Raw genomic sequence first — 12,999 nt, 5'->3', positions numbered from 1 at the left:
TTCTTTTAACACTTATTTTCAACTCATTATTGGTTTATTTTCATTATCTTAAATAGCTTTATTTTTCAATCTTTTATTTTATGTTCATAATATTAAAACTTATCAATCTTTGGAACTAGGTTAGAATTTATTACTTTTGATTTAAAATAGTTTCATTTTCGATTTTAGACAACTCCTTTGGGTTCGACATCCTTGCTTACGATCACTATTCTATATGGACGATTCGTGCGCTTGCGATATATAAATTTTTAAACATACCCGTTTTGGGTCCATCACTCACCTAGCCTTGAGTGGAGAGCTGATGTGGTGGTGTGTACGTATGCAGCCGCTTGACCACCACGGTCAAGATGTCCTCAGAGGAACTAGGGGGTTTACCCTATTTTTGCCGCTTAGGTCGGCGGGATTGTAACTTTACAACAGTAGTGACCTTTTTGTACTGAGAACAGCTTGTAAACGTTTTGTTTAGCTCTGCAGAGCAGTTTGTAATAAAAATTTCCATTTCCTTTTTATTGGTTTTATGCCTTAACCTGTTAATTACACTTAGAGCACGTTTTTGACCAAAGGACTCAGGTAGTGAGTCAAATTTCCGGTCCACCGTTCACCATAACTGTTCTGGGGTAGCCAGGGCGTTACATTAGGCTCACTCTTTTTTGTTTATATGTGCAGGAAAATAGCTTTAGTGGCGGGAAAGGTTCTTGGAAGTATGGGGATGTGTGTTGAGGCGGAATGGAGTCAATGGACCGAGAGTTCGATCGAGGATGAAGTCTTTTTAAATTTTATATGTATTTTTCCGCAATTGATTATGTAATTCATGTTATTTAAAATTATGTTATGTTTTTCTTTTAACAACAATGGGATCCCATATCCTACTTATGAATTTTATATAGTTTTAAAACTTTAATAAAGATATGTTATTTCAAATGTATGTTTTCGTAAGTTTTATTAAAAGAATTAGTGTCTATGTATAGTTGTCGTTAATGGTCCAAAGTCTAGAGTAGTTGGATCATTACAGTCTACAACTTCGTCTTCTCAACCTCCTGCTAATCCTCACATGACACAACCTCTGACACATCCCTACATATATTTGGAGCAGCACCATCAAAAACTTCTAGCTTCTAGCTCATCCTTATATGTTTGGAGCATCGTCGTCACAACATCCGCCCACCCTACTACTTGTATGGAGCAGGATCATAGTCATTACCTCCATAGTATCCGTGGTTGATGCCGCCACCGATGGACAACGCTACTACTCTAAGAGATTAAAGTATATATTGTTAACTAAGTTAATTACTACATTAAATTATAAATATCGATATTAATATTAGATTTGCTATCTTAATGAATTACTTTGAATATTCAATATAATATTTTAATTTCCATATGATTTTTTTAATTAAAAAATATTTTTTATTTAAAAATTACAATAAGCAGCAACAAAGTTGTTCCCAATAGTCCACTATTAGCGGCAACACATTCAAATTTGTCACCGCCTAATTATCTGTCACCGCTAATAATGACTATTAACGTCAGCATATTAGTGGCGACACATTAGAGGGGATATGTAGATAAAATAGGAAGAAATTGAATGCAGACTTTGAATATTTTTAATTAATGCTCAACGGTTACATGAATAGGAAAAGGCCTCTGCTATTTATACACGATAATGACAGCAGGCACAAATAATATTATAGAATATACAGCTGTAACAATTCCTAGGGAAATAGATTTGTTGTAACAAACTTGTACGAATAGCTACACGTCACCAAGGTGGTCCTTCTCTTCTTCTAATTCTGTTACAGGGGAATCGTCCTCCTCTTCTCCTAATTCTGTTACAGGGGAAATGATATTTTCAACACGCTCCCTCAAGTTGTGCTGTGGAGAAGGAGAAACAACTAGCTTGTTTTTAAGATAGTGATACTAATGTATACTCAGGGACTTGGTGAGAATATCTGCGATTTGTTCTTTTGTTGGAATGTATCTCACTTCTATTTCTTTGTTCAGAACCTTGTCGTGAATGAAGTGCACATCGATTTCAATGTGTTTGGTTCTTGAGTGAAATTGTAACGCCCTGGATAGCCAAGACCGTTACACTGTGTGTTTATAATGTGCCAAACTTGCTAATCAAGTATTTAAAGTAAAAGCGTGTTACTCAAATAGTAGAGGAACTAAGGTTAAAAGAGTTTTGGTCTCAAAAGATACATTTTCATTACTAAACATTGTTTATGTACAAGGGATCCCAAAAATGACAGTTTAAAAGTCATTTACAAAAGTTACAAAGTCTATATACATCAACAGCCATACTAAGGCAAAATGAGTGGTTAGGTGATCTCCGTCCTGACACACTCCTCGACCGTGGTGATCGAACGGCTGGCTATGTACATTTCACCTCGGAGCTCTCCACCTCAGGCCTGGTCCAGCTTGCCCTTACCCTTACCTGCACCACGAAGCACCCGTGAGCCAAGGCCCAGCAAGAACATATATCAATAATAGAGCATGCACATTTAGCTGTCAAGTCAATCTCACTTATAACATCTCATAAACTCAAGCATATCAATAGTCAAGTATTTCATATACAGAGCATTTCAACTCATATAACACAATGCACAGATGATAACCAGGGCTAGCGCTCACAAGCTGCTCCCTCTGTTATCCTTTCGTTTCTGGCTCCCAGTGGCCAATTCGCGTCCCATGCGCTAAATTCATGAACGGTAGTCTTAGACCGCTTACACGTGTCCCTTGGCATAATACCAACGATGACACAAAACAATTCTCGGGAGCACTTAGTCCCATCACAATCATACATTCGGGTGCAGTGTTCTTACCTTTCAATTCGCTGGTTTCCGATATCACGTAGCCACAAGCACGGTCCTCTATCCCGAGCTTCTCCAAAGTCCTAATCAAACACAAATATAATATTCCTTGTCATTAACCAATCCAAGAATACCTTCCCGGTACCTAATCCACACTCTCGGAACCCCCAAAACCCTAGAACAACATCCCGGAGACATCCCCCAAACCCCCGGAGCAAAGGTCAAAAATTGCAAAATATCACTCCCTGAAATTTGCCTTGTGCCGCGGCACCACATTCCTTGTGCCGCGGCACCCACCTCCAGAGACCCCTAGGCCGCGGCAAGCAAAAGCCGTGCCGCGGCACACCATCGCAGACCCAGATTTCTGGGTTTTCCTTCGCATTTTCCCGAGCTCCAACCTCACCAATTCACCCCAAACTCTATCCTAAGTCCCAAAACCAACTCTAAACCCCTAACAAACCTCACAACAACCCAAAGACATCATGCCTAAGCTCACTCACACCTTCAATCCTAAAATTCACTCTTGAATTCCCACTTGACAACTCAAACCAGAAAAGTTATGCACAGCTTGAATTCAAGCACAACCCACACTTCAAATTCCCTAAACCTTAACAAAACAAATCTAATAAACATACAGAGACCTTACCTTAAGTGATAGGTTCAACCTCCAGCTCTTGACCTTCTTCCCCCTTGGTTTCCAAATTCTGAAATTACATAAAACCAGCCACCAACTTATCTCAATTCACCTTCCTTAACTAAAATTCAGACTTAAAACTTGGATATAGCATAATCAAAATCTTACCTCTGAGTTTTCTTGGCCTAAACTTGGTTGATAACTTCAGACATCCCTTGATTCTCCTTCCAAGAGTCTAGATTTCTGCTTCTCCTTTCTATCTCCTTTTTGTTCTAATTCTAGGTTTCCACCATTCAGCATAAACCCCTCTCCAAAATATTATACGTATATGTTATTCCCTCAGCTCAAACTTATCTATTTACTACCAAATTACCATTTTAACCCTCCATTAATATCACTTACTAACTAGACCTCAAGGGCTTATTTGTCCTTTCCCTAACTTTGCAATTCTACCACTTTCCCAAAGAAACCTGTTACTTTCTATAGTTACTAATGGTTACACAGGTTACCAAGTCACTAGTTACCTTTATCTAGTTTCCTAGGACCGCCTTGGCACGTGCACCACGTTTGTATCACAGCACCCACACAGTACAATTCACATATCATAATTATCACATAATATAATTCACATAGTCATATAACATGCTTAAAATCATAATCATACATCTTAATCATAATAATCACACATAATTCCCATCATGCCCTCCCGGCATACTAATCAAGGCCCTTAAGCCTTATTAGTGAATTTGGGTCGTTACAGAAATACAGGATTCGTTGCAAGTTGTCGTGCTCCAGCATTGTCACACCACATAACTGCAGGATTTTTACACTCAATTCCGACTTCTTTGAGTAGTGATTGAAGCCATATTACTTCTGTACAAGCTTGGGCCAATGCTCTGTATTCCGCTTCAGTACTGGAGCGTGCCACTGCCTTTTGCTTTCGAGAACTCCAGCTGACCAGATTATCTCCAAAATAAATGCAATAACCGGTTGTAGACTTTCTGTCGTCCAGTGAACTAGCCCAATCAGAGTCACAAAATCCTTCAATGGATAGATTCGCAGCTGGTGCGAAGGTGATGCCTTCTCCAATGGAGCCAGCAAGATACCGTAATATTTTCTTACAAGCACTCCAATGATTTTGAGTTGGAGCTTGAAGAAATTGGCTAAATTTGTTAACGGAGTAAGCAATATCAGGTCGGTTGAGTGTTAGATATTGTAGGTCCCCTATGATGCTTCGGTAAAGAGTGTGGTGTTCAAAAGGAGCACTGTCTTATAAACTCAATTTGTTGGTTTGATTCATGGGAGTAGGACACGGCTTGGCAGCAAGCATATTGGTTTTCTGCAATAAATCAGTAATGTATTTGGCTTGAGATAGATGTAATCCATGATGCCCTCGTGTTATCTCGAAGCCAAGAAAGTACGTGACAGAACCGAGAGACTTGAGAGCAAATAAGGTCTGAAGCTTGGAGACAATGGAGGTGACTTGAGTGGCATTGTTTCCAGTATGTCATCGGCATACACCAACACAAAAAGAAGGGCATCACCGTGATTGTAGAAGAAAAGAGATGAATCAGCCACAGAGTTTTGAAGGCCAAGAGCAAGTAGGGACCCTTTTAATTTATCAAACCAAGCACGGGGTGCTTGTTTCAAGCCGTATATAGCCTTTTGCAGTTTGCACACAGCATTTGGATGTTGAGAGTCAACAAAGCCAGCGGGTTGTTCCATGTACACTTCCTCTTGAAGAGTGCCATTGAGGAAGGCATTGTTAATATCGATTTGTTGAATGTCCCAGTTGAGTGTGACTGCCAAAGAAAGAATAACACGAATAGTAGATGGTTTAACAACCGGACTGAAAGTTTCAAAGAAATCGATACCGGGTTGTTGTTGAAATCCTTTGGCAACAAGACGTGCTTTGAATCGATGGACCAAACCATCTGGGTTATATTTGATTCGATAAACCCATTTGTTATCAACAATGTCCATATGTGGTTGCCGTGGGACAAGGATCCATGTTTTATTTTTAATGAGGGATGTGTTTTCTTTATTCATAGCAGATAGCCATTTTGGTGATTTTAAAGCTTGAGCAAGAGATTCAGGGAGAGTTTCATGACCTGTATTGAGTAAGGCAGTGGCGATGTAAGTTTTGGGCTTGAAAATGTCGGCTTTAGATCGAGTGATCATTTGATGAGTGGGATGGTGAGTTGACTGGGAAGCATGTGCCGGAGTTGGTAGAGAAGGTTATTTGGGAGAAGTGTTTGACATTGGTGAGGAAATATCAATGGGCATATTGATTTCAATGGGAACAGTGGAGTAAGAAAATTGAGTATTTAGAGTCTTACTTTGATTGTTGGATGAGTCTGACTTTGCTGTGGCAGGAGAATAAGCTAGATTAGGGATCATAGAGCAATGGTCTCTTTTAGTTTCAACATTTTCTTCATCATGTTCCTGCATTAAGGGAGAGACAAGAGGCAGCCATTGACTGTACTGAATTTGATTAGAACAAGTGTTGACTTCAGAATTTTTAAAGTGAGAAATATTGAAACCAGAAGAAAAAGGGAAGTCAAATTCATTGAAGGTAACACTTTGAACAATGTATATACGACCTGAAGAATGCAAGCATTTATAGCCTTTGTGATTTGGACTATAGCCGAGGAAGACACATTTGGTAGAACGAAAATCGAGCTTATATTTATTATAAGCACGAAGATGTGGAAATGCAGCACAGCCAAAGACCTTAAGAAAGCTTAGATTTGGCTTAATTTTGAATAGAGTTTCAACAGGGGACTTGTAGTTTAAGGTTGGAGTGGAGAGGTGATTAATAAGAAATGTGGCTGTGGTGAAGGATTCCCACCAATAGTGGAGAGGCATGGAGGCTTGGACCAAAAGTGTGAGGCCCATTTCAACAATGTGGCGATGTTTGCGTTCCGATTTTCCATTTTGAGGGTGTGTATGAGGACTTGGATGTCTAAAATGGATTCCTAAAGAGGCAAGCAAAGATGCAAGACTTCTATATTCACCACCCCAATCTGAGTGGAGAGTTTTGATTTTGTAGTCAAATTTTCGTTCAACAAACTTTTGAAAATTAATGAAAATTTCTTTAACATCAGACTTGAGTTTTAATGGATAAATCCAAGTGAAATTACTAAACTCATCTATAAAATGAACATAATACCTATACCCATCTTTGGACAAAATAGGAGAGGGTCTCCATATATCTGAGTGTATAATTTCAAGAGGTGTCTTGGCTGTTTTAATGGAAGATTTATATTGCTTATGTTTGGATTTGCCTATATGGCAAGCATCACAGAAGGCTAATGGACTTTGGAAAGAAACTTTTTCATTACTCAACATATGTTTCATTACAGGTGTGCTTGGGTAACCAAGCCTCATGTGCCACAAATTGAGATCACTATTCTTAGAAGACTGAACAAACATGGACTGAGCCGTATGCTCAATTGATTTAAGCTGACTCATACATTTGGACTCTGAGTTGAGACTCTTCTTGGAATTTAAAAAGGCAGAAAAACAAAGACTCGTATTGCTTGACTTGAAACATGATGGGAAGAGTGTAAGCTGATAGAGGCCATTACTGAGTGTTCCCCGAGCTAGCTCCTTCCTCGTAGCTAGGTCCTTAACAAGACAACAATCAGAATAAAACTCAATAAACACAGAATTATCTTTGGTTAGCTGAGATATTGAAATCAAATTTTTGGTCATATGAGGAACACAAAAGACATTGTTTAACAAAAGAGAGGATGAGGTTTCAGGAATGCTTATGACATTGTTTCCAATTTCAGGGATGGTTAAGGACTGCCCATTACCAATGAGCAGTTGAGTGGTACCTTTGTGCTCATGTTTGTTTTGCAGATTGTGAGTGTCTGGAGTAATATGATTAGTGGCTCCGCTGTCTACATACCAGGAGTTGTCATGACTGTTCTCAGCTGAGGAAGAGGAATAAAAGACTTGCTGACCTTGCCCAGAATTTTTTTATTGATTCGAATTGATATTGGTACTGTGCTGATTGTATCCAGGAGCTGCACCTTGAAAGTTGATATCAAATCGGTGATAACACTTTGCAACAACGTGTCCCACGGATTGCACAGCTGACAGACATGATGATTTCCTCTGGCCCCACGTCCACCACGGCCACGGCCACGTGAGGAGAAGCTGCGGTCCTGAGTGCCATTAAGGTGCGAAGTACCACCAATAGTAGCAGACCTTCGAAACTGTGCAGCAAGGTTGGCACTGGGAGAGACTACATCACTACTCATGGGAGTGTTAAGTTGTTCCAATCGCATTTCTTGACTCTGCAATAAGAACTGAACTTCTTGAAGGGTTAAAGGGTCTGGCCGAGAGGTGAGAGTAATGACCACAGGATCATAGTCATGACCCAGACCACCTAAAATATATAGAATCAACTCCTCATCAGAAATAAGTTGTCCTGAAGCAGATAGATTCTCAGCTAAACTTGTCATTTTCAACATATAGTCATGAACAGATAAGTTTCCTTTCTTAAGAGATTGAAGTTGAAAACGAATTTGCAGGGTACGAGCTTTGGACTGAGTAGTGAAAAGGAGTTCAAGGGTATGCCAAACCTCAAAAGAAGTGGTACACCTGACTATATGGCCAAACATGTTTTCTGAAATTGAGTTGAGCAGCCAGCTGAGGATAGCTTGATCTGTTCTTCGCCAGAGGGCATAGCCAACATTAAGTTGACGAGTTTCACCTGGAGCTGTGCCGCCAACTGTGTTGTCAACGAACTGAGGTGGGCAAATCTTGGTGCCGAGTATAAAGCCTTCCAAATCATGAGCACGAAGAGCTGGTAACACTTGGGACTTCCAAGAGGAGTAATTACCTCGATCCAATTTCAGGGTAAGAGGTGCCAGACTTTGAAATATAGAGGTTGGTTGAACAACGACTGTAGGTGTGGTTTGAACCGGAGCAGGGGATATATCAGCAGCAGCAGATATAGGTGGAACATTTTGAGGGCCGCCAGTGGTGGAAGATGAATCGTCAGGAGTAGCCATTGACAGATGTCGTACGGCTCTGATACCAAGATAAAATAGGAAGAAATTGAATGCAGACTTTGAATATTTTTAATTAATGCTCAACGGTTACATGAATAGGAAAAGGCCTATGCTATTTATACACGATAATGACAGCAGGCACAAAGAATATTATAGAATATACAGCTGTAACAATTCCTAGGGAAATAGATTTGTTGTAACAAACTTGTACGAATAGCTACACATCACCAAGGTGGTCCTTCTCTTCTTCTAATTCTGTTACAGGGGAATCGTCCTCCTCTTCTCCTAATTCTGTTACAGGGGAATCGTCCTCCTCTACTCCTAATTCTGTTACAAGGGAAATGATATTTTCAACATGTTGCCTCTAATAGCTATCCACGGTAACAATGTTTCCACTGAAAGACCTATTTATTGCAGTACTAATAGCGTAGATTTTAATTGTCACAAATAAGTATTTATTATTGTAAAATTATCAGGCTTAATTAATTCATACTTTTTAGTATGCTTTTGGGTTAATCTGTTCCTGTTTTTGAGCCATGCATGCCTTTAGACTTGAAGTGTTGTGTCTTTGGAGAAATACCGTCCTCGTGGTATCGTATGACTAATCACAAAAGTAGTAAATAGTCTGCCTCCGAAGTAAAAAATAAAAGTAGAACTACACAATATATCCCAAACAAACCTGGAAAACGAGTAGTACAGCAGGCCTAGCTAGTTTTCTCCTAAGTGGCATGAAGTACGGCGAAAGAGGTGATATGGGGTACCTGATTGAGAGGCATCAATAATATGCTGTCTTATTCTCTGTGACAGATATCTAACAATGGCAGACCAAAATATTTGCTTTACTTGGAGTCCTCAACCCCACTTCTCCACTTTCTCCTCGTGTATAATATATTGGGAAATTATTACCCAAGCCCTAAACTAATTTATGTATCTCGATCATTTCAACCATACAATAATTATTTTCAGCGCATGCAATGCAAAATCCCAAACTGGAAACAAAACAAAACAAAACAAAACACCAGCCACTTGTGTCATTCGCAATTTCTACCACGTTACGAACATAAGTGATGTTTCATTATAGTACTGCATCAAACTAACAACCTCTTACATATATATGAACACTTTTGTCATGTACACGTCGAAATGAGCGATGAAGCTTGCTAGCATGCATGCTCAATTTGCAGCCATATATGATATGATCATCTAGTTGAAATTCATGACCAATACACACATATATTATATATATATATATATATGAACACCGGGTGAGAGCGAGAAAAGGAAGAAAGAGTAAAGTAAAACACACTGATGTCTATATATATAGATATAATAAAAAGTAAGTTGAATGATAAAGTTGATGCTTTTTAAAGCAGTTGAATCGTCAGTCACCCCACATGCATAAAAGCCCAACCTTCTTTGTCCACCCAACTAATTTCCCTACAAAACACCCCATCATCTCTTCTAAACTTTCCTTTTCCCTTTTGTTTTCCTTTTTTTTCTATCTCAAATATCTTGCCGAGCTCCTACTATCCATGCACTTGAGCTTTCTTTTTCAATATATATATTTATATAAATATTATTCTAAATTTTCATATCTTTCACACAAAACCCTAATAAATTAACACCACACAAGTAAAGACAGCAATATGCCTTTGTGGTTTTAAGGTGTATATAAAAATTTGATTAAGCAAAAAAAAGAAGAATGAAAAGCAACTAGCTTTAGAAAGAGCAAACAATTTACCACATGTCATTCGCGACAGACTTTTAATCAACTTAAAGTTGAAACCTAACCCAACCCAACCCAGATATATTAATTTCCTCTAAATAATAAATATAAGAAAGAAGGAGGTGGTGATATCAATGGCCTCGATATTCTTTTCTTCACCTTTACAGTAATATAAAGATATATACATATATATAAATATCTACCCAAACCACAAAAGACCATATGTACTTAGCCATATTATGTTTTCATATAAATCATCTCATATCCCTGCTAACCACAAAAAACATCCAAAGTATACACTAGCACTAGGAACAAAAAAAAAACATATAGTTCATGATGATGATATTTCAATATGCGTTTTCATTTCTGTATACAAAGACGATATATATATAAATATATTATATGTAGAATTAAATTTATGTGCTATACCACATCCCGAGGACAAGAGTCTCATGGCAATAATCAAGTCAAGAGCAACATCATCACGGTGGAGGGCCGTACGACCCGGACAGATCATGATGAGTAGTAGGCCAGCGATGATTTGAGTTCGAAGGCACGTCGCCACTGGTGGTCGTGCTCGTATGGACGTTGCCGGCCGTACTGTTGTTGGCAGCGCCAATGGTCCAGTCCACGGTGGAATGATTTGGAGTAGTTTCGGAATCATTGTTGACATGAGCTCCAAAGCTTGGATGGGTCCATTGATGATTATTATTAGAATTTACGACAGGCCTGTTGTTGATCATCGTTTGATGATGATCAGATGCATCAAAAAACTGATGAGATGGTGGAATCTGATGCTGATGCTGCTGCTGCTGATGATGTTGTTGTGAGCCAAAGGCAGCGAAGTTGAATCCCTCTAGAAGACTCAAAGTCGAAGCAGAAGGAGCTGTGATCAACTCAGCCAACTGGTGACTAAGGGGATTATGATGATCATCATGGCCGCCGCCATGGTTGAAAGACTGAATATTATTCATATCTGCAAAAGAAGGTAAGTACGAGCCAGCACCCTGAAAAAACTGCGAACCAAACGGCTCAACCGGCCTCATCAGATTAGAACCAATTATGCTTTGTGGGTTCGTCTGGTTTTGACGAGGTACTACAACTCCCGCTCCTCCTCCTGTTCCTGGAGCTTGAGCTTGAGATACCTGCCTAGAGTTATCACCACCGCCTTCCGAAGACGACGTCGTAGAGGAAGTGCTGGCCATGTTGGCCGTGAGGGCGGTGGTGGCGGAGGCGGTTCTGGCTCTCTTTCCCTTACGACAACCACCTCCGACGGGAACGTTACGGAGGGTCCCACCTTGAGTCCAGTACCTTCGACAAGTCTTGCAAAAGAAACGAGGCTGAGAGAGACTGTAGTTGTTGTAATAACAAAACTTGGTGTTCAGAGACTCACACCGGGGACATTTCTGCGGAGCTTTATCATTACCATTACTATTATCGTTACTACTATTACCATTATTTTGCTTCATCATCATCATCACCTTCCCTTGATCGTTCGATTGATCTTTCTCCGATTGCATCTCCTCTCTCTCTCTCTCTCTCTCTCTTAACATATATATATATATAGAAAAATTGTCGCGTGGTTTTTCTTGCTGATGGGTTTTTTTTGTTGTCTATATAGGTATAATAGAGAAGCGTTTTTATCAAGAGAGGAAGGTATTGAATTGGAGCGTTTCGATATGGTGAGAAGAAGACTCGTACGTGTCGACGTTTTGGGTTTGAGAATCTGCAAAACCAACGGCGATGGATGCTCTTGTATTGATCGTTACTGGCATCTGCATGCGCCGCCCGCCCCTATATATATCGTGTTCCCACCACCAACTTACCTAGCAAAAAAAAAAAACAAACAAAATCAAAGGACCTCTCAGCATTAAACAACATATATAGAGAGAGAAACCTAATAATAATGAAACTGATCAAAATCCAGATATGAATACCACAAAATATCTAGCCAGATTTTAAATCCAGCAATATATTCACTCCTCTCAGATTTTATTGACCTGGTTAGTTGAACCCTGCAGTGTCATAATTTTGACATGTAGCAATCTATGGATACTCTAATGGTTTTCTAGAAAATTAAGAAAGACTACACAAAGACAAAAAACAAAAAATTAATAATTATTGTTCATTAATTATATATCAGAATATATAGTAAGAAATTAACAAAGAAAATTTAATGAGTTCGTTTGATATTTAATCAACAGAGATATATGATAATTAACCTGAAAAATAACTGTCCAAAAGAGAGGCAACTAGCTCCACCTTTCGAGTTCAGAACACAAGAGTTTTGACCAGTAGAGTAAAGAAGAAGAAGAAGAAAAGTTTAGAAGGGTTGGGATTGGGATTGGGTGAGGTGGACCACAGGAGAAGATTGTAGAACACAGCCGGCGGCTTATTGAAGCTAGTTAACGAAGGTAGCTTGGCGGTTGTCAATGGGTGGTGGCTGTGTCAGACCTCATATGACAATCTCATTCTGATTCTCTCTCTCTCTCTCTCTCTCTCTCTTTCTTTCTTTCTTTTTCTCTGTGCCTCTTTCAGTCCACTTTCTCCAGACGACTGTTCATCTTCAGTCTTCTATTCTCTTTTTTTTTATTATTAATTTATTTATTATTATTAATTAATTAATAAATAATATTTGCTTTGATGGGTTTCTTCTTCTGACATCTTTCCATATAGAACTACTTACGTTTATTATTACCAAACTATTTTTTTCTGGAAAGACATTGATGTCCTCCCTAATTAATATTGAGTGAATTTCCACGTACCAGATCCATCACAAATAGATGAGATCATATCATACTA

The 12,999-nt window shown here is 39.1% G+C and overlaps 1 protein-coding gene across 1 annotated transcript; it reads right to left on the bottom strand.

The window, feature by feature from the left end:
* Positions 1 to 10,402: 10,402 nt before the first annotated feature.
* LOC133801525 (dof zinc finger protein 4-like) lies at positions 10,403 to 12,684 on the bottom strand. Its single transcript, XM_062239756.1, has 2 exons — positions 12,420 to 12,684; positions 10,403 to 12,023 (listed from the first exon to the last, which is right to left on the bottom strand). The coding sequence occupies exon 2, from the start codon at positions 11,748 to 11,750 to the stop codon at positions 10,680 to 10,682; it is 1,071 nt and encodes a 356-aa protein (XP_062095740.1). The 5' UTR covers positions 11,751 to 12,023; positions 12,420 to 12,684; the 3' UTR covers positions 10,403 to 10,679.
* Between the last annotated feature and the right edge of the window lie 315 nt (positions 12,685 to 12,999).

This window comes from Humulus lupulus, chromosome 9, assembly GCF_963169125.1.
Source record: "Humulus lupulus chromosome 9, drHumLupu1.1, whole genome shotgun sequence".
Classification (NCBI taxonomy): Eukaryota; Viridiplantae; Streptophyta; class Magnoliopsida; order Rosales; family Cannabaceae; genus Humulus; species Humulus lupulus.
The sequence above is the reverse complement of the archived record's forward strand: the minus strand, read 5'-3'. Positions and strand labels throughout refer to the sequence as shown.

Bases quoted from the DNA above. Each gene is read 5' to 3' on its own strand.
- LOC133801525 (XM_062239756.1), bottom strand. From the start codon at position 11,750: ATGTTAAGAGAGAGAGAGAGAGAGAGAGAGGAGATGCAATCGGAGAAA.